General features: G+C 44.5%; 3 protein-coding genes and 1 non-coding gene across 4 annotated transcripts; 3 read left to right on the top strand and 1 right to left on the bottom strand.

Moving 5' to 3' along the window:
* Positions 1–673: 673 nt before the first annotated feature.
* Positions 674–1,612, top strand: LOC132583030 (olfactory receptor 6C74-like). The gene has a single exon (XM_060254696.1). It carries the CDS (start codon positions 674–676, stop codon positions 1,610–1,612), a length of 939 nt encoding a protein of 312 aa, XP_060110679.1.
* A 6,529-nt stretch (positions 1,613–8,141) lies between these two features.
* Positions 8,142–9,089, top strand: LOC132583031 (olfactory receptor 6C74-like). The gene has a single exon (XM_060254697.1). It carries the CDS (start codon positions 8,142–8,144, stop codon positions 9,087–9,089), a length of 948 nt encoding a protein of 315 aa, XP_060110680.1.
* Positions 9,090–16,426: 7,337 nt separating this feature from the next.
* TRNAT-CGU (transfer RNA threonine (anticodon CGU)) lies at positions 16,427–16,493 on the bottom strand. The gene has a single exon. It is a non-coding gene; the product is annotated as a tRNA-Thr (tRNA).
* A 756-nt stretch (positions 16,494–17,249) lies between these two features.
* LOC132583032 (olfactory receptor 6E1-like) lies at positions 17,250–18,197 on the top strand. The gene has a single exon (XM_060254698.1). The coding sequence runs from the start codon at positions 17,250–17,252 to the stop codon at positions 18,195–18,197; it is 948 nt and encodes a 315-aa protein (XP_060110681.1).
* The last annotated feature ends 4,088 nt before the right edge of the window (positions 18,198–22,285 follow it).

The raw sequence follows: 22,285 nt of genomic DNA on the forward strand, positions 1-22,285 counted from the left end.
CTTCTTATCTCTATAGGAGTACATTTTTGACAATTCCCTGACAGGAATCACTGACTCCCAAAGCCTCTTCCCTCAGAAGCCAAATCCCCTCCAGCTACTGATCCAGAGGTTAGATTTCAGACCAAGACCAAAAGGGACTCCAAAAGTAAATGAAAAATTTCCCTCCTGATCAGCTGTTTTATTTCCCTTCTAAACTGATGCTGGCCAATCAAAGAGCAAGTAGAGCAGCCAATCACATAAGCTATGAAGATTAAATCTTGAACTTCCTGACTCTCTGTCCCAAGCAGCATTTTAAAACCTTTGTCTTGCATAAGAACATAAGAGAAGCCATGTTGAATCAGGCCAGTGGCCCATCCAGTACAACACTCCGTCACACAGTGGCCAAAAAACCCCAGGTGCCATCAAGAGGTCCACTCATGGGGCCAGGTTACTAGAAGCCCTCCCACTGCTGCCCCCCAAGCACCAAGAATAAAGAGCATTATGTGTCCCAGACAGAGAGTTTCATCTATACCTTGTGGCTATTAGCCACTGTTGGACCTCTGCTCCACATGTTTATCCAAATAATAATTTCTCCACTTATTCAGATAATGGCTTTTTCTCCTTGTCTTTTTCTCAGCAGCATACATGGCTCTTGCATGACAAGCTGTTTTCAGAAGATAGCAGATCAACTGCTATGGAAAATCAAACCACTGTAAGCTATTTCCTGCTACTGGCATTTCCTGATATCCTCTGGATAGAAATTCTCCTCTTCTTTTTGCTGCTAATGCTCTATCTCTTGACTCTATCAGGAAACATTACCATCATTCTTATAACTATATTGAATGACAGCCTGCACACGCCAATGTATTTCTTTCTGAGGAACTTCTCCATTGTGGAAATTGGCTTTATTTCCATCACTGTTCCCAACATGCTCCTCCAATTCCTTTCTGGGTGGAGGGCAATCTCATCAGTAGCTTGTTTCACCCAGCTGTTCTTTGTTTATTTTCTTGGCATCACAGAATTTTGCCTGTTGGCCGTGATGGCCATTGATCGCCATGTTGCCATTTGCCATCCATTCCAATATCCCATGGTCATGAATGACCGACTTTGTCATCTGTTGGTAGTCACCTGCTGGCTGTTTAGCTTCCTGTGTTCCTTAACACCCATCCTTTTCTTAACCCACCTTCCTTTTTGTGGACCCAACACCATTGACCATTTTATGTGTGACAGTGCACCACTGATTCACTTGGCCTGTTCTGATACACACTTCATAGAATCGTTCTATCTTATTATCGCGATTGTTGTATTGTTGGGCACCTTGCTGATCATAGTGGTTTCGTACATCAAAATTATCTCTACAGTGCTGCAGCTTCCATCTGCTAAGGCCCGAAATCGGACTTTTTCCACTTGCTCCTCGCATTTTCTCATTGTCACCTTGCTGTATGGCAGCTGTATCTTTGTGTATATCCAACCACAGCAAGAAAGATACCTTGAGTTTCAGAAAGAGGTGTCCATTCTCAACATGGTGGTGATCCCTTTGTTGAACCCCTGCATATACAGTTTCAGGAACAAGAAAATGCAGGAGGCCCTGAGAGTCACTGGTGGTAGATGGTTAAGTCAATGGAGAAGCTAAAGGTGGCCCTCCCACTGTCAGGGGGGGGGGGTTGTAGCAGGAACTCCTTTGCATATTAGGCCACACACCGCTGATGTAGCCAATCCTCCAAGAGCTGACAGAGCTGTTACTACAGGGCCTACTGTAAACTCCAGGAGGATTGGCTACATCAGGGGTGTGTGGCCTAATATGCAAAGGAGTTCCTGCTACAAAGAAAACCCTGACCACTGTGAATATTGAGAATATAGAAAGAGCTCTAGTTTCTGGACCTGGAGCCTCCAGGAACGAGTCTCAGAATTCCTCAGCAAGCTGAGACTGTGTTTGTTTAAGTAAGTCACTTCTGGGGCACAGAATGCACTAGGGATATGTAGTTTGCTCTTGTAGTTGACAGATTTATGGACCCTCGGATATATAAAAATATAAGAAAACAATAAAATTGATTCATTATCAAGTTTTTATCTGCTGTCGCATACACAAGCAGATGATGTGTTTTGTTAGCGGGGGGGGGGGGAGGAAATCTACTCTACATCTCCATCCAGAGGATGCAGAATATATACTTTTTTTATAAATGAGAAGGTGGAACCTGCAAGGACTTGTGAGGGGCATCTCATTTCCACCTCCCACAGTATTTCCTCTTTCCCTTTTTTGAAAGCCTCCATAACCTCACTCTTTTCCTGCTTCCTTCTCACATTTTAGGGCCGCCAACCTAAAAGTGGATACTGGAGACCTCCTGAAATCATAACCGATCTTCCAGCTACAGAATTCAATTCTTAGCTCCAGCTTTGGGAATTCCTGGAGTTGGGAGGTGGGGGTGAACAGCAGTGGCATTAGGATGCTGGCCCAAGGCCAGTGCTCCAGGCAAGGCGCCACCACTGCCCCAAAACCCCGCCACCACTGCCCCAAAACCCTGGCACCCAATGCCCCAGTGAGGGCGAGTACAGCGGCAGCGAGGCCTCTGGTCTCAGTGCGCATGCCGTCACTACCCACCATTGCATCTGGCAGAGCAAGAGGCAGAGTGACAGTGGGTGGCGGTGGCACACACACTGAGACTGGGAGCCGTGCTGCTTTTTCCAAACAGACTATTTCCATCCACTTAGGAGCAAGAGTGGGTGGGAGAAGGTGCCCCAGGCAGCCACCAATGGCTGCCCAATGGACATGCCAGGCCTGTTTCTGTCATATTCAGCTATATGTGTTGTTTATTTACTTCATTTATACCACACCTTTCTCCAGTTGGGGAAGTCATCTCAAGGTTCTGACTAGGGGATCGGTCATAAATTTACACAGAGGAAGTCTGTAGAACTCAAAAGGAAAACAAAAACGTTTGTTTACGATGGCAAAGAAAGCCCGCAGACTGAAGTAGTTCCCATTATTCTTGACTCCTTTTCATTTGTATAACAACTCTGTGAGATAGGTTAGGCTTAAAGTGTGTGAGTGGTCCGTTAGCTCCCCATGGGCCTCTACAGCAGGGGTGGCCAATGGTAGTTCTCCAGATGTTTTTTGCCTACAACTCCCATCAGCCCCAGCCAGCATGGCTGATGGCTGGGGCTGATGGGAGTTGTAGGCAAAAAACATCTGGAGAGCTGCCATTGGCCACCCCTGCTCTACAGCAAGATGGGTATTCAAACCTGGATTTCACAGACCTTACAATGAAGCTCTAGCTGCGATACCACACTGGCTTTCATAGAGTGGCTGCTGTTAAACAGTAACGAACAGGCAGGTACCATTGCCAATTTCCAGGTCCAGAAGGAGGCTCCTCCAGGTTTCAGGGGTTCTGTCAGCCACCGACCAGCTGGCCAGCAGGGAATACCCCACCGGTCTTGGCGTGACTTTGTTCATGGGGTCGCAAAGAGTCAGACTCGACTGTGCGACTGAACAACAAGGAAGCAACATTGCTGTGCAATGTCCCCAGAATGATGACATCATCCAGAAGTGACATCCTCACATAAGGGACAGTCTATGGTTTGAGGGCAAAACCTAAGGATTTTTTTTTTTTTTTAGGTTTGTAGAAAGATCCGTCTCACTCATTCACAGTTCCGGTCACCATAGTTAACTATCCTCAGATTTAGCTGACTGGGCTGTTAGCATTTAGACATCTCTCGAAGTTAGTCCTGTGCAGGCCTGTAGCTACCAGGAGCATGGGTGTCCAGGCCCCACCATTCAGACCCCTGTGGGACCTTTCAGGCCACTCCAATCAGTCCCGCATTGCCCACAAGTGGAGCGACGGAGAGCCAAGCTGCCTCCTGCTGCCAACACCACTTTCGCACTCCTGGACTGAGGAGGAAGAGCAGCAGCTACCATCACCTTCTCCTCTCTCATTCTCACATCCCCAAACCTGCAAACAGCAGCAGTGGGGGTAGCGAAAGCAGTGAGGGAGGTGCTCATCCTCTTTCCTTCTTCGCCCTGAGGCTTCCTTCTCTCGCTCCTGAGGCAGGTGTTCTGACCCGGTACCCCTCAGCAGCTTGGTTGCCTGAGAGATGCCCCATTCTGAGCACACAGCACTGGCTGGCTGGCATGCATATGAAAGAAAGCTCCCAGCCAAAGTTCTTGCTCTGTTGGCTCTTGTTTGCACTTCTTCCCCCTTTTCTCTTTGCTCCTCCCCCTCCCGGATGAGGAAGAACTCTCAGACGCCTAAGCTCACCTGCAACCCTCTCCTCTCTCGTTCCCCCAAACCTAAAAGGAGCAGTTGCAGAGATGCGGGAAACAGTGGGAGTTGGTCAGCCTTTTCTGGGGAGGGACTCTTACAACCTTTTGCAGCTCAAGGTTTTTATTCGTCTTGCAGCCAGCTGCCCAAGTTTTTATTTTCTTTTTAAAAAACTTTTGTGATGTCATTTTGGATCCCGTATGCCCCCCACCTAAAATCTTATCCCTTGCCCCCCCCCCCAACTAAAGTTTTCCAGCTATGGGCCTGGTTCTCTGAAAGCCCAGTTACCAAATAACTGTAAAATTAGCTTTTGCTTCAGTTACATTACTACTGTGCAATTCTACACTTTCACACACTAACACATACACTGACAAGTTTCCATGTTCTACCATGGGAAGATGTGAGATTCACTACAAGGAGGTATTTAGATTTGGATGCATTCCCAGAAGATTTAGCAACTCTTGAGAGAGGGGGATTCAAAGACTCAGAAAATGTCCATCAAAATTCACAGAGGGGAACCGAAAAACAGCCAAATAGCTTCAGTTCTCATTTGGATATCAGAACAATGGCCACATAGAACACACAAGGAAAATCTATATTGTTGAGATGAAACTGACATAGCATGGAGTTATTCTGTTTGTTGTTGTTCAGTCGCACAGTCGAGTCCGACTCTTTGCGACCCCATGGACAAAGTCACGCCATGCCCTCCTGTCTTCCACCATCCTCCGAAGTCTGCTCAAATTTGTGTTTGTTATTGGGAGCCTTCTGAACTGAGGGGCTCATCTTCCAGAGAGACATAATTGTGTTTGTGCTCTGTGGAGGAAGTACAGTGGATATCCCATGGGTCCCTTGACAAAAGATATATTCTTAGGTATGTGAATGTGCCACTTCTCAGAGGCGGCCTCAGTTTTTACTGCTGTTCCGAAAAAGTGGAGAAGTGCATCTGGAGAATCTGAAGGATGATAATTTTATAACATTTCAAAGCTTAATAACTTCAGAACCCAGTAACTGAAGAGTCTGCAAGCTAGCCTCTAGAACATACACTTAAGGAATAAATACAAATACAGCATCTAGAACAATAAGGCCAGGAAAACGGGGGGAAATCTCACTGTCCAACAGCCCATGAAGATTTTACGTGGTAAGTGTTCTGTGAAAATCTCATATTTGGATAGTGAATTAAGGTGCATTGATTTGATACATAGCTTTAAACATCATTTATGGCATAAGCATCTTTTGTTGTCAAAATGCACACACAAGCAGAAACCAGTAATGGTTGACCTGGGAAATGCAGCCTCCTGACATTTTGTCATATAGAAAAGTATCATGAGAGGCTTTAGCTGAGGGCTGGAAGGGTGTTTGGAGTGGAGACCTTTATTCTCCCTGGTGTTTTTCACAGAAAATCAACATTTCCTATCAACTTGTATCTCAAAACAGGTGTAATAAGAATCCAATATTCCAGTTTCTGTAACTTAAAGGATCTGTGTTAGACAAGATAAAGAAGCATGACTCTTTGAGATCTCACTAGATTTGGAAAACTGTTGTCAGTTAGGAGGTAAAGGTTATGTATTATTAGATTTATTTTGTCAACCTAAGAAAGGAATTAATGAATGAGTGGCAATGATATAGACTGCGAGTCAAGTTCTGAAGTCTAGGACTTTACATGCCAAGGGTCAAACTTCCCATTGAGACTCTCACGCAGACAGTCTGTCTCCACTTGGACAAGCAAAAATGATGATAATATGGAAGGGGAATGCTGGTTCTGTTCTGATGAAAACACCTTCTTCTGAAATTAGCTTTGAAGATAACTGATTTCTATCCTCACATAAGTTAATCAGAAGATTCCAACCAATATGATAAGGGAGACGGAGCACCTTTCTTTTGAGGAAAGGCTGAAGTGCCTGGATGTTTACAGTTCAGAAACGAGACAACAAAGAGGGAACATGATAAATTACGCATGGGGTGGAGTGACAAAGAGCTTTTTGTCTCCCCTCCCGATGCTCCCTCTAAATTAGTTTGCTCTGGGGCAATTTTTCCTGAGCTAAGACAAAAATGTGTGAGCCAGAGGCTTAAAAAAACCTGTGAGCTAGGTCACACTAACTTGGCTTAGAGGGAACACTGCCCCCTCTTAACATATTGAAATTTAGGGCGTCTAATGCAGATGGTGAACAGTATATTCAGGATAGACAGTATATTCAGGATAGAGGGCTGGAAGGGTGGTTGGAGTGGAGACCCTTGCCCTTTCTTCTCCCCGGTGTTTTTCACAGGAAATCACCATTTCCTATCAACTTGTATCTCAAAACAGGTGTAATAAGAATCCAATATTCCAGTTTCTATAACTTAAATGATCTGTATTAGACAAGATAAAGAAGCATGACTCTTTGAGATCTCACCAGATTTGGAAAACTGTTGTCAGTTAGGAGGTAAAGGTTATGTATTATTAGATTTACTTTGTCAACCTAAGAAAGGAATTAATGAATGAGTGGCAATGATATAGACTGCGAGTCAAGTTCTGAAGTCTAGGACGTTTTACATGGCAAGGGTCAAACTTCCCATTGGGACTCTCACACAGACAGTCTGTCTCCACTTAGATAAGCAAAAATGATGATAATTTGAAAGGGGAATGCTGGTTCTGTACTGATGAAAACACCTTCTTCTGAAATTGGCTTTGTAGATGACTGATTTCTATCCTCACATAAGTTAATCAGAAGATTCCAACCAATATGATAAGGGAGACGGAGCACCTTTCTTTTGAGGAAAGGCTGAAGTGCCTGGGTGTTTACAGTTCAGAAATGAGACAACAAAGAGGGAACATGATAAACTACGCGTGGGGTGGAGTGACAAAGAGATTTTTGTCTCCCTTCCCGATGCTCCCTCTAAATTAGTTTGCTCTGGGTCCATTTTTCCTGAAGTAAGACAAAAATGTGTGAGGCAGAGGCTAAAAAAACCCTGTGAGCTAGGTCATATGAAGCTGCCTTATACTGAATCAGACCCTTGGTCCATCAAAGTCAGTATTGTCTTCTCAGACTGGCAGCGGCTCTCCAGGGTCTCAAGCTGAGGTTTTTCACACCTACTTGCCTGGACCCTTTTTGGAGATGTCGGGGATTGAACCTGGGACCTTCTGCTTACCAAGCAGATGCTCTACCACTGAGCCACCGTCCCTCTAACTTGACTTAGAGGGAACACTGCCCCCTCTGAACATATTGAAATTTAGGGCGTCTAATGCAGATGATGGACAGTATATTCAGGATGGACAAAATGAAATACAAAGATGGATTAAAATGTGGGATTTGATGCTGGAGAATGTAGCGATGGCCTCAGACACAGACAGCTTTAAAAGAGGATTAGACAGATTCATGGACTATAGGTTTATCAATGGCTGCTAGCTGTAGTAATTAAAGGGAACCTCTGCATTCAGAGGCAGTAAACATCTAAATACGAGTTCCAGGAGGCAACATCATGGGAAGCCACAGCCTCTGTGCCCTGATGCGGGACCTCCGGAACTGGTTGGCCACTGTGCGAGACAGGATGCTGGTCTTGATGGGCCATTGGCCCGAGCCGCAAGGGCTCTTAATCCGATTTCGCTATAGGAAGCCAGATCAGAAACATTCCTTGTAGATAAAGATATACTACAATATGATTAGCATTGCAGTACCCATTCCCATCCCTTGCAAATGATTGGCATTTCGAACACAGAAACCTATGCCTCCTATTGAATCTTGTGCTGTGTTGGGAGGAATCTGTGATGAGGACTGGTGTTCCATTCATGTTCTGTGTCCCTGTATATATCTTAATTATGTCACCTATGATCATGTTTATTCAATTGCAAAAGCAGACAGTGAAAATAGAACAGGTAACATTTCTTACCGCAAAAATTGATTACTCTGCATTATTTTTAGGAAGCTGTTCGAAATGGCAAATGGGACCAGAGTGAAGGAATTCATACTCTTGGGCTTGACTGATGACTATAAGCTTAAAATCTTGATATTTCTCCTACTGTTCAGCACATATATGTTGACCATCATGGGGAACTTACTCATTATTGCAATCACACTGGTGGACCATCGTCTCTATACCCCAATGTATTTCTTCCTACGACATGTTGCATTTGTGGAGATTGGTTACACCACCACCATCATTCCCAAAGCATTGGCCAATATGGCTATGGGCCAGAAAACGATCTCTGTAGCTGCTTGCTTCACCCAGACTTACCTATACTTCAGCCTGGGAACTACAGAGTTCTTTCTGTTGGCAGTAATGTCTGTGGACAGGTATGTGGCTGTCTGCAACCCCCTCCGCTACTCAACCATAATGAATGATCGAATCTGTTCATTGTTAGTGCTTTGCTGTTGGATTGTAGGATTTTTGCTAATTTTTGGTCCAGCAGTTGCATTATTCCAGATGTCATTTTGTGGCTCGAATACCATCAACCATTTTTTCTGCGACAATGGACCTTTACTCAAGCTTGTTTGTGCAGACACAGATCTAGTGGAACTCATGTCTTTCCTGTCGGCTATACTGACTCTCATTGGGTCCTTGACAGTAAATCTTGTGTCCTATGGCCATATTATTTTTAGCGTCTTGTGCATCCCGTCAACTGCAGGGAGGCAGAAGGCCTTCTCCACTTGCTCCTCGCACATCATTGTGGTCTCCATCACATACGGCAGTTGCATTTTCTTGTATGTAAAGCCAAAAGGCACAAGCAGGTTAGACTTCAGCAAGTCAGTGGCTGTCCTTAACACCATTATATCCCCTCTTCTTATACCATTCATATATTGCCTGAGGAACAAACAAGTGAAGGATGCCTTAATAGGTACCTTTAGAAAGGGACTTGTGCTCTGGAAGAATGCAAGACGATAGGAGACATCAACGTGAAAACTAAAGTTAATATTTCTTTATCTATGTATTTATTTGTATCAACCACCCTCCCTAATAGAACCAAACTCATGGTAGCATACAACATGTCCATATAAAATATCAAATAAAAACCGATGGGTGCCATAGAGCAGCCGCAGAGATTGGCCACACCCCATTTCCTCAAATGAAACCACGAGGGGTTGAATGAGCCTATTCAGATATGGCGCGGGAGATCTAGCCAATTGGGGAGGTGACAGACAGTCCAGGTAAAGGGGCAAACGCCATTACCGGATCAGTCTCTCCCAAAGAAAGACCATGTGAGATTAGCTAGTCGCCGGTTATGGGACTGAGCAGGAATTTTTGGGTCTCACTCTGATTGGCCATAGAGGGGACCTTTTTTTGCCTGCTCCACATGGTCAAAGGGGGTGAGGCATAAATAGGCCTGGTGTCACTGGTTAGGCCCTGACTGGGAAGGAGGAAAAAGCACGTGTTAAAAGGATTTGGAACTGGCAAGCACCCTGAGATATCAGCTATGGATGGGGGGTCCTCAATTGAGCTGCCTAGGGGCTTGGCAGTCCGGGTAGCTTGGTTGGGGGCCTCTTTTGGGTTGGGGAAGCATACAACCGGCCCTAAGGGCCATGACGGGTAGGGTCCAGAAGTTTCCGGACCTGGCCCGAGTCGGGATGGATTTGCCCTGTCAGAAAGCTTGCTTTGCAAGCTCAAGGCAACTCATGCTTTATGATGTATGTAATAGTGCAGATCAGCTGCTGTGTAAATAAAGTCCCAGTTTAACCCATAACTTGTGTGGTGTTTCATTTGAAGGGTGGGTGGGCAACAGCAGTCTAACAAAAGATGACACAAAAAGGCTAACAGAAGCACTATCTCATTGATGGAAAAGGGCAGGGAGGTGTGTCTGCCCAGGGCTTTTTTTTTAAGCTGGAATTTCTTTGCATATTAGGCTACACCCTCAGATGTAGCCAATCCTCCAAGAGCTTACAGTAGGCCCTGTAAGAAGAGCCCTGTAAGCTCTTGAAGGATTGACTACATCAGAGGGATGTAACCTAATATGCAAAGGAATTCCTGCCACAAAGAAAGCCCAGTGTGGCAAGTTGGGAGTGTTGCTGTCCTCAACCAAACATGACATCGATATGAAAATTCGACACTACTGCGGGTGGGGGTGGGATGTTAACATGTGTGACTTTCCAGGCTTTTTGAATCCCTTCCAATGTATTTGGTTCTCCTCAGGGACTAATTTTACCGCATTTCTTTGTTACATAACTTCTTTTTAAAAGACCTGTGTGGTGGACCATTCTTTGGAAGATGTTTAGAAGTGCTGTACCAACGATTAAATTACTGTGAAGGGTTGAGTCACAAAATTCTGTTAATTCCGTGAATTAACTCTTCACAGTCCTTTAGTTGTTGGTACAGCACTTCTAAGCCTTTTAAAAAATGCAGGCCATCACAACATATGTTAGACTACTACGACATGTGGGGTTTTTTAAAAAAAAATCCAGCCTTAAGCTCAATCCGATTTGTCTCCAAATTGCTTTGAACATGAAGTGCTGATTATGAAATGCTGAGATATTTGTAAAAGATGCCCGATGATGCGATACTGAATGTGAATTATTCAGTTTCTGAATCGGCTCTTATGGATGGCTTCTGCTAATGGGGGGGGGGGCTTCTTCCGCCTTTAGAGGACATGCTTTCATAGGTGGAAGGCTTTTTAAACTAGAGGAACACTTCATCCATAATGGAATGGATCTATGGCATTCAAACTTATATTTGGAGCATTCATTATGTGTGCATTATTGGGCATTGTTATGATCTTTATCCGCTACATTTCAACACATGAAATCTCCAGATGCGGTCAAATAATCTAAACCAGTGGTGCAAACATGCGGCTGGGGGGCTGAATCTGGCACCCAGAGGACTTGTATCAGCTCCCCGAGCAATTGGCTGACATCTCTCGAAGTTAGTCCTGTGCAGGCCCGCAGCTACCAGGGGCATGGGTGTCCAGGTCCCACCATTCAGACCTCTATGGGACCTTTCGGGCCACTCCAATCAGTCCCGCATTGCCCACAAGTGGAGCGATGGAGAGCCAAGCTGCCTCCTGTTGCTACCACCACTTTCGCACTCCTGGACTGAGGAGGAAGAGCAGCAGCTTCCATAACCTTCTCCTCTCTCATTTTCACATCCCCAAACCTGCAAACAGCAGCAGTGGGAGTAGCAAAAGCAGTGAGGGAGGTGCTCATTCTCTTTCCTTCTTTGCCCTGACGCTTCTTCTCTCGCTCCTGAGGCAGGTGCTCTGACCCGGTACCCCTCAGCAGCTTGGTTGCCTGAGAGATGCACCATTCTGAGCACACAGCACTGGCTGGCTGGCATGCATATGAAAGAAAGCTCCCAGCCAAAGTCCTCGGTCTGTTGGCTCTTGTTTGCACTTCTTCCCCCTTTTCTCTTTGCTCCTACCCCTCCTGGATGAGAAAGAACTCTCAGATGCCTAAGCTCACCTGCAACCCTCTCCTCTCTCGTTCCCCCAAACCTAAAAGGAGCAGTTGCAGAGATGCGGGAAATAGTGGGATTCGGTCAGCCTTTTCTGGGGAGGGACTCTTACAACCTTTTGCAGCTCAAGGTTTTTATTTGTCTTGCAGCCAGCTGCCCAAGTTTTTATTTTCTTTTAAAAAAACTTTTGTGATGTCATTTTGGATCCCGTATGCCCCCCACCTAAAATCTTATCCCCTGCCCCCCCAACTAAAGTTTTCCAGCTATGTGCCTGGTTCTCTGAAAGCCCATTTACCAAATAACTGTAAAATTAGCTTTTGATTCAGTTACATTACTACTGTACAATTCTACACTTTCACACACTCACACATACACTGACAAGTCTCCATGTTCTACCATGGGAAGATGTGAGATTTACTACAAGGAGGTATTTAGATTTGGATGCATTCCCAGAAGATTTAGCAACTCTTGAGAGAGGGGGATTCAAAGACTCAGAAAATGTCCATCAAAATTCACAGAGGGGAACCGAAGAACAGCCAAATAGCTTCAGTTCTCATTTGGATACCAGAACAATGGCCACATAGAACACACAAGGAAAATCTATATCGTTGAGATGAAACTGACATAGCATGGAGTTATTCTGTTTGTTGTTGTTCAGTCGCACAGTCGAGTCCGACTCTTTGCGACCCCATGGACAAAGTCATGCCAAGCCCTCCTGTCTTCCACCATCCTCCGAAGTCTGCTCAAATTTGTGTTTGTTATTGGGAACCTTCTGACCTGAGGGGCTCATCTTCCAGAGATACATAATTGTGTTTGTGCTCTGTGGAGGAAGTACAGTGGATATCCCATGGGTCCCTTGACAAAAGATATATTCTTAGGTATGTGAATGTGCCACTTCTCAGAGGCGGCCTCAGTTTTTACTGCTGGTCCGAAAAAGTGGAGAACAGCATCTGGAGAATCTGAAGGATGATAATTTTATAACATTTCAAAGCTTAATAACTTCAGAACCCAGTAACTGAAGAGTCTGCAAGCTAGCCTCTAGAACATACACTTAAGGAATAAATACAAATACAACATCAAGAACAATAAGGCAATAGGCCAGGAAAACAGGGGGGGAAATCTCATTGTCCAACAGCCCATGAAGATTTTACATGGTAAGTGTTCTGTGAAAATCTCATATTTGGATAGTGAATTAAGGTGCATTGATTTGATACATAGCTTTAAACATCATTTATGCCATAAACATCTTTTGTTGTCAAAATGCACACACAAGCAGAAACCAGTAATGGTTGACCTGGGAAATGCAGCCTCCTGACATTTTGTCATATAGAAAAGTATCGTGAGAGGCTTTAGCTGAGGGCTGGAAGGGAGTTTGGAGTGGAGACCTTTCTTCTCCCCGGTGTTTTTCACAGGAAATCACCATTTCCTATCAACTTGTATCTCAAAACAGGTGTAATAAGAATCCAATATTCCAGTTTCTGTAACTTAAATGATCTGTATTAGACAAGATAAAGAAGCATGACTCTTTGAGATCTCACCAGATTTGGAAAACTGTTGTCAGTTAGGAGGTAAAGGTTATGTATTATTAGATTTACTTTGTCAACCTAAGAAAGGAATTAATGAATGAGTGGCAATGATATAGACTGTGAGTCAAGTTCTGAAGTCTAGGACGTTTTACATGCCAAGGGTCAAACTTCCCATTGAGACTCTCACACAAACAGTCTGTCTCCACTTAGACAAGCAAAAATGATGATAATTTGAAAGGGGAATGCTGGTTCTGTACTGATGAAAACACCTTCTTCTGAAATTGGCTTTGTAGATGACTGATTTCTATCCTCACATAAGTTAATCAGAAGATTCCAACCAATATGATAAGGGAGACGGAGCACCTTTCTTTTGAGGAAAGGCTGAAGTGCCTGGGTGTTTACAGTTCAGAAACGAGACAACAAAGAGGGAACATGATAAATTACGCATGGGGTGGAGTGACAAAGAGCTTTTTGTCTCCCCTCCCGATGCTCCCTCTAAATTAGTTTGCTGTGGGGCAATTTTTCCTGAGCTAAGACAAAAATGTGTGAGCCAGAGGCTTAAAAAAACCTGTGAGCTAGGTCACACTAACTTGGCTTAGAGGGAACACTGCCCCCTCTTAACATATTGAAATTTAGGGCGTCTAATGCAGATGATGAACAGTATATTCAGGATAGACAGTATATTCAGGATAGAGGGCTGGAAGGGTGGTTGGAGTGGAGACCCTTGCCCTTTCTTCTCCCCGGTGTTTTTCACAGGAAATCACCATTTCCTATCAACTTGTATCTCAAAACAGGTGTAATAAGAATCCAGTATTCCAGTTTCTATAACTTAAATGATCTGTATTAGACAAGATAAAGAAGCATGACTCTTTGAGATCTCACCAGATTTGGAAAACTGTTGTCAGTTAGGAGGTAAAGGTTATGTATTATTAGATTTACTTTGTCAACCTAAGAAAGGAATTAATGAATGAGTGGCAATGATATAGACTGCGAGTCAAGTTCTGAAGTCTAGGACATTTTACATGCCAAGGGTCAAACTTCCCATTGGGACTCTCACACAGACAGTCTGTCTCCACTTAGATAAGCAAAAATGATGATAATTTGAAAGGGGAATGCTGGTTCTGTACTGATGAAAACACCTTCTTCTGAAATTGGCTTTGTAGATGACTGATTTCTATCCTCACATAAGTTAATCAGAAGATTCCAACCAATATGATTAAGGAGACGGAGTACCTTTCTTTTGAGGAAAGGCTGAAGTGCCTGGGTGTTTACAGTTCAGAAATGAGACAACAAAGAGGGAACATGATAAATTACGCATGGGGTGGAGTGGCAGAGCTTTTTGTCCCCCCTCCCGATGCTCCCTCTATATTAGTTTGCTCTGGGGCAATTTTTCCTGAGCTAAGACAAAAATGTGTGAGCCAGAGGCTTAAAAAAACCTGTGAGCTAGGTCACACTAACTTGGCTTAGAGGGAACACTGCCCCCTCTTAACATATTGAAATTTAGGGCGTCTAATGCAGATGATGAACAGTATATTCAGGATAGACAGTATATTCAGGATAGAGGGCTGGAAGGGTGGTTGGAGTGGAGTCCCTTGCCCTTTCTTCTCCCCGGTGTTTTTCACAGGAAATCACCATTTCCTATCAACTTGTATCTCAAAACAGGTGTAATAAGAATCCAATATTCCAGTTTCTGTAACTTAAATGATCTGTATTAGACAAGATAAAGAAGCATGACTCTTTGAGATCTCACCAGATTTGGAAAACTGTTGTCAGTTAGGAGGTAAAGGTTATGTATTATTAGATTTACTTTGTCAACCTAAGAAAGGAATTAATGAATGAGTGGCAATGATATAGACTGCGAGTCAAGTTCTGAAGTCTAGGACTTTACATGCCAAGGGTCAAACTTCCCATTGAGACTCTCACGCAGACAGTCTGTCTCCACTTGGACAAGCAAAAATGATGATAATATGGAAGGGGAATGCTGGTTCTGTTCTGATGAAAACACCTTCTTCTGAAATTAGCTTTGAAGATAACTGATTTCTATCCTCACATAAGTTAATCAGAAGATTCCAACCAATATGATAAGGGAGACGGAGCACCTTTCTTTTGAGGAAAGGCTGAAGTGCCTGGGTGTTTACAGTTCAGAAACGAGACAACAAAGAGGGAACATGATAAATTACGCATGGGGTGGAGTGACAAAGAGCTTTTTGTCTCCCCTCCCGATGCTCCCTCTAAATTAGTTTGCTGTGGGGCAATTTTTCCTGAGCTAAGACAAAAATGTGTGAGCCAGAGGCTTAAAAAAACCTGTGAGCTAGGTCACACTAACTTGGCTTAGAGGGAACACTGCCCCCTCTTAACATATTGAAATTTAGGGCGTCTAATGCAGATGATGAACAGTATATTCAGGATAGACAGTATATTCAGGATAGAGGGCTGGAAGGGTGGTTGGAGTGGAGACCCTTGCCCTTTCTTCTCCCCGGTGTTTCTCACAGGAAATCACCATTTCCTATCAACTTGTATCTCAAAACAGGTGTAATAAGAATCCAGTATTCCAGTTTCTATAACTTAAATGATCTGTATTAGACAAGATAAAGAAGCATGACTCTTTGAGATCTCACCAGATTTGGAAAACTGTTGTCAGTTAGGAGGTAAAGGTTATGTATTATTAGATTTACTTTGTCAACCTAAGAAAGGAATTAATGAATGAGTGGCAATGATATAGACTGCGAGTCAAGTTCTGAAGTCTAGGACATTTTACATGCCAAGGGTCAAACTTCCCATTGGGACTCTCACACAGACAGTCTGTCTCCACTTAGATAAGCAAAAATGATGATAATTTGAAAGGGGAATGCTGGTTCTGTACTGATGAAAACACCTTCTTCTGAAATTGGCTTTGTAGATGACTGATTTCTATCCTCACATAAGTTAATCAGAAGATTCCAACCAATATGATAAGGGAGACGGAGCACCTTTCTTTTGAGGAAAGGCTGAAGTGCCTGGGTGTTTACAGTTCAGAAATGAGACAACAAAGAGGGAACATGATAAATTACGCGTGAGGTGGAGTGACAAAGAGATTTTTGTCTCCCCTCCCGATGCTCCCTCTAAATTAGTTTGCTCTGGGGCCATTTTTCCTGAAGTAAGACAAAAATGTGTGAGGCAGAGGCTAAAAAAACCCTGTGAGCTAGGTCATATGAAGCTGCCTTATACTGAATCAGACCCTTGGTCCATCAAAGTCAGTATTGTCTTCTCAGACTGGCAGCGGCTCTCCAGGGTCTCAAGCTGAGGTTTTTCACACCTACTTGCCTGGACCCTTTTTGGAGATGTCGGGGATTGAACCTGGGACCTTCTGCTTACGAAGCAGATGCTCTACCACTGAGCCACCGTCCCTCTAACTTGACTTAGAGGGAACACTGCCCCCTCTGAACATATTGAAATTTAGGGCATCTAATGCAGATGATGGACAGTATATTCAGGATGGACAAAATGAAATACAAAGATGGATTAAAATGTGGGATTTGATGCTGGAGAATGTAGCGATGGCCTCAGACACAGACAGCTTTAAAAGAGGATTAGAGTGGTTTAGAGGATTAGAGGTTTATCAGTGGCTGCCAGCTGTAGTAATTAAAGGGAACCTCTGCATTCAGAGGCAGTAAACATCTAAATACGAGTTCCAGGAGGCAACATCATGGGAAGCCACAGCCTCTGTGCCCTGATGCGGGACCTCCGGAACTGGTTGGCCACTGTGCGAGACAGGATGCTGGTCTTGATGGGCCATTGGCCCGAGCCGCAAGGGCTCTTAATCCGATTTCGCTATAGGAAGCCAGATCAGAAACATTCCTTGTAGATAAAGATATACTACATTATGATTAGCATTGCAGTACCCATTCCCATCCCTTGCAAATGATTGGCATTTCGAACACATAAACTTATGCCTCCTATTGAATCTTGTGCTGTGTTGGGAGGAATCTGTGATGAGGACTGGTGTTCCATTCATGTTCTGTGTCCCTGTATATATCTTAATTATGTCACCTATGATCATGTTTATTCAATTGCAAAAGCAGACAGTGAAAATAGAACAGGTAACATTTCTTACCGCAAAAATTGATTACTCTGCATTATTTTTAGGAAGCTGTTCGAAATGGCAAATGGGACCAGAGTGAAGGAATTCATACTCTTGGGCTTGACTGATGACTATAAGCTTAAAATCTTGATATTTCTCCTACTGTTCAGCACATATATGTTGACCATCATGGGAAACTTACTCGTTATTGCAATCACACTGGTGGACCATCGTCTCTATACCCCAATGTATTTCTTCCTACGGCATGTTGCATTTGTGGAGATTGGTTACACCACCACCATCATTCCCAAAGCATTGGCCAATATGGCTACGGGCCAGAAAACGATCTCTGTAGCTGCTTGCTTCACCCAGAGTTACCTATGCTTCAGCCTGGGAACTACAGAGTTCTTTCTGCTGGCAGTAATGTCTGTGGACAGGTATGTGGCTGTCTGCAACCCCCTCCGCTACTCAACCATAATGAATGATCGAATCTGTTCATTGTTAGTGCTTTGCTGTTGGATTGTAGGATTTTTGCTAATTTTCGGTCCAGCAGTTGCGTTATTCCAGATGTCATTTTGTGGCTCAAATACCATCAACCATTTTTTCTGTGACAATGGACCTTTACTCAAGCTTGTTTGTGCAGACACAAATCTAGTGGAACTCATGTCTTTCCTGTCGGCTATACTGTCTCTCATTGGGACCTTGGCAGTAAATCTTGTGTCCTATGGCCATATTATTTTTAGCGTCTTGCGCATCCCGTCAACTGCAGGGAGGCAGAAGGCCTTCTCCACTTGCTCCTCGCACATCATTGTGGTCTCCATCGCATACGGCAGTTGCATTTTCTTGTATGTAAAGCCAAAAGGCACAAGCAGGGTAGACTTCAGCAAGTCAGTGGCTGTCCTTAACATGATTATATCCCCTCTTCTTATCCCATTCATATATTGCCTGAGGAACAAACAAGTGAAGGATGCCTTAATAGGTATCTTTAGAAAGGGACTTGTGCTCTGGAAGAATGCAAGACGATAGGAGACATCAACGTGAAAACTAAAGTTAATATTTCTTTATCTATGTATTTATTTGTATCAACCACCCTCCCTAATAGAACCAAACTCATGGTAGCATACAACATGTCCATATAAAATATCAAATAAAAACGGGTGGGTGCCATAGAGCAGCCGCGGAGATTGGCCACACCCCATTTCCTCAAATGAAACCATGAGGGGTTGAATGAGCCTATTAAGATATGGCGCAGGAGATCTAGCCAATCGGGGAGGTGACGAGCTGGCCAGGTAGAGGGGCAAATGCCATTACCGGATCAGTCTCTTCCAAAGCAAGACCATGTGAGATTAGCTAGTCGTCGGTTATGGGACTGAGCAGGAATTTTTTGGGTCTCACTCTGATTGGCCATAGAGGGGACCTTTTTTTGCCTGCTCCACATGGTCAAAGGGGGTGAGGCATAAATAGGCCTGGTGTCACTGGTTAGGCCCTGACTGGGAAGGAGGGAAAAGCACGTGTTAAAAGAATTTGGAACTGGCAAGCACCCTGAGATATCAGCTATGGAGGGTGGTCCTCAGTTGGGCTGCTTAGAGGCTTGGCAGTCCGGGTAGCTTGGTTGGGGGCCTCTTTTGGGTTGGGGAAGCATACGACCAGCCCTAAGGCTTCGCAGTCGTTGATCGGGGGTATGTGCGTCATCCCCTTTACGTACTGGTGTGCGGGCCATGACGGGTCTGGAAGTTTCTGGATCTGGCCCGAGCCGGGGTGGATTTGCCCTGTCAGAAAGCTTGCTTTGCAAGCTCAAGGCAACCAGTGCTTTATGATGTATGTAATGGTGCAGATCAGCTGTTGTGTAAATAAAGACCCAGTTTAACCCATAACTTGTGTGGTGTTTCATTTGAAGGGTGGGTGGGCAACAGCAATCTAACAAAAGATGACACAAAAAGGCTAACAGAAGCACTATCTCATTGATGGAAAAGGGCAGGGAGGTGGGTGTGCCCAGGGCTTTTTTTTTAAGCTGGAATTTCTTTGCATATTAGGCTACACCCTCAGATGTAGCCAATCCTCCAAGAGCTTACAGTAGGCCCTGTAAGAAGAGCCCTATAAGCTCTTGAAGGATTGACTACATCAGAGGGATGTAACCTAATATGCAAAGGAATTCCTGCCACAAAGAAAGCCCTAAGTGTGCCAAGTTGAAATTGTTGCTGTCCTCAACCAAACATGACATTGATATGAAAATTCGACACTACTGCGGGGTGGGGTGGGGTGGGATGTTAACATGTGTGACTTTCCAGACTTTTTGAATCCCTTCTAATGTATTTGGTTCTCCTCAGGGACTAATTTTACCTCATTTCTTTGTTACATAACTTCTTTTTAAAAGACATGTGTGGTGGACCGTTCTTTGGAAGCTGTTTAGAAGTGCTGTACCAACGATTAAATTACTGTGAAGGGTTGAGTCACAAAATTCTGTTAATTCCGTGAATTAACTCTTCACAGTCCTTTAGTTGTTGGTACAGCACTTCTAAGCCTTTTAAAAATGCAGTCCATCACAACATATGTTAGACTACTACGACATGTGGGGGTTTTTTTTCAAAAAATCCAGCCTTAAACTCAATCCGATTTGTCTCCAAATCGCTTTGAACATGAAGTGCTGATTATGAAATGCTGAGATATTTGCAAAAGATGCCCGATGATGCGATACTGAATTTGAATTATACAGTTTATGAATCAGCTCTTATGGATGGCTTCTGCTAATGGTGGGGCCTTCTTCCACCCGTAGAGGACATGCTTTCATAGGTGGAAGGCTTTTTACACTAGAGGAACACTTCATCCATAATGGAATGGATCTATGGCATTCAAACTTATATTTGGAGCATTCATTATTGGTCATTGTTATGATCTTTGTCAGCTACATTTCAACACATCAAATCTCCAGATGTGGTCAAATAATCTAAACCAGTGGTGCAAACATGCGGCTGGGGGGCTGAATCAGGCACCCAGAGGACTCGTATCAGCTCCCCGAACAATTGGCTGTCATCTGCTTCCTTCTCCCTCTCTCTTGCTTCCTTCTTCATCACAGCTTGCTTTGCCAAACTGACTCAATTGCACAGTAGAGCTACTGAGCCAAGCCTCTCTTCCTTCTGTTGGCTGACGATCCTTCCCCTCCTGGACCCCTGGGAAAGGAAAGAAAGAGCCATAGCTTCCTTTGCTCAGTTCCCTGGATCGCATGAGAGAGATAGAACAAAAGCACCATTAAGACCGACAAGTGCTAATGTTTTAAGCATTAATGTTTTTAAGTCAGTGGCTGTCCTTAACAAGGTGATAACACCTCTTGTAGTCCCGTTCGTATATTGCCTGAGGAACAAGTGAAGGATGCCTTAAGGTGTCTTTAGACAGGGACTTGCTTTCTGGAAGAATGCAAGATGATAGGAGACATCAACGTGAAAACTAAAGTTAAAATTTATTTATTTGTTTACTTAAATTTAAAAACCACCCTCCCCAGTAGAACCAGGCTCATGGTAGCATACAACATGATTATATAAGATATAAAATAAAACAGTTTAAAAGAAGAAGAAGAAAAGAGATTGTATTTATACCCCACCCTTCGCTAGCAAACGGAGTCTCAAAATGGCTTACAATCTTCTTTCCGTTCCCCTCCCCACAACAGACATCCTGTGAGGTAGGTGGGGCTGTGAGAGCTCTCCCAGAACTGCTCTTGAGCAGAACCGCCTTGAGAGAACTTGTGGCTGACCCAAGGTCACATCAGCACGTGCATGTGGAGGAGTGGGGAATCAAACGCAGTTCTCCCAGATAAGTGTTTGTTCATTTAACCACTTCACCAAACCGGTAAAACAATAAAAACAGAGGTCTAACTAACACTCACACAAAAAGCCCAACAGCACTGTTGCCTCATGGAAGGGAAATGGCAGGGAGGTGGGTGTGGCAAGATGGGACCATCTCAGCCTCAACCAAGTCTTAACATCAACATGAAATTTCAACACTACTGTGGGGAGATTACAGCTCCTTCCCAGTGGCAGGCTGAACAGCCATGCCTATGGGGGCCGATTTTGCCTCTTCGAGTAGCAGGAAGAGAGGGCAGGACATTATGGGAACTGGGGGTGGAGCCAGCACACCTTAACGGTTGGCTCCACTCCCACTCTCAGTCCTCGCTTCATGCTCGGCCCACCCTCCCGCCTAGGGTTGCCAAGTCCAATTCCAGAAATAACTGGGGGCTTTGGGGGTGGAGCCAGGAGACTTTGGGGGTGGAGCCAGGAGACATTAAGGGTGGAGCCAAGATCAAGGCTATGACAAGCATAATTGAACTCCAAAGGGAGTTCTGGCCATCACATTTAAAGGGACGGCACACCTTTTCAATGCCTTCCTTCCATAGGAAATAATGAAGGATAGGGGCACCTTCTTTTGGGGCTCATAGAATTGGACCCCCTGGTCCAATCTTTTTGAAACTTTAGAGGTATTTTATGGAGAGGCACTAGATGCTATACTGAAAATTTGGTGCCTCTACCCCAAAAAACAGGCCCCCCAGAGCCCCGGATACCCGCAGATCAATTCTCCATGATTTTCTATGGGAATAAATCTCCATAGGGAATAATGGAGTTCCCAGCAGACATTTCCCTCCCCTCCCCCCGCTTTCTGACAACCCTGAAGCAGGGGGAGGGCCTCCAAACCGGGGGATCCCCTGCCCCCACCTGGGGATTGGCAACCCTACTCCCGCCCTTGGTGCAATGTGGGCGATTGCTGATTGCTCTTATTTCCTGGGTACTGGGTAGAATTTTTTCACCTCTTCCTGTTTGGCTTTTGGATGGGGTGTTTTTCGCCTATCTCACACTGCTTACAGAAGGGATTGTGAATTTGGCCAGGGTGTGGCCTGTTTAAGTAGGCTGGTCACCTCATAGGTTGGCAGGGTTTGTACCTAACTTCCGCTATGCAGCTCGGTGAGCACCATTAGCACCCCAGTTTGGGGGCTTGGGGTCTAGCTAAATCATTCCTTGGCCATGCGGCCTGGTTGAGTGATGAAGCGGACTGCCTTGGGTTTGCCTGGATTGATCCTCCCTTCAGCCGCACGGCTGGTGATGGAACTCCAGGGCATAACCTTTGCTATG

This window comes from Heteronotia binoei, chromosome 15 (genome assembly GCF_032191835.1).
Source record: "Heteronotia binoei isolate CCM8104 ecotype False Entrance Well chromosome 15, APGP_CSIRO_Hbin_v1, whole genome shotgun sequence".
NCBI classification, from domain to species: domain Eukaryota; kingdom Metazoa; phylum Chordata; class Lepidosauria; order Squamata; family Gekkonidae; genus Heteronotia; species Heteronotia binoei.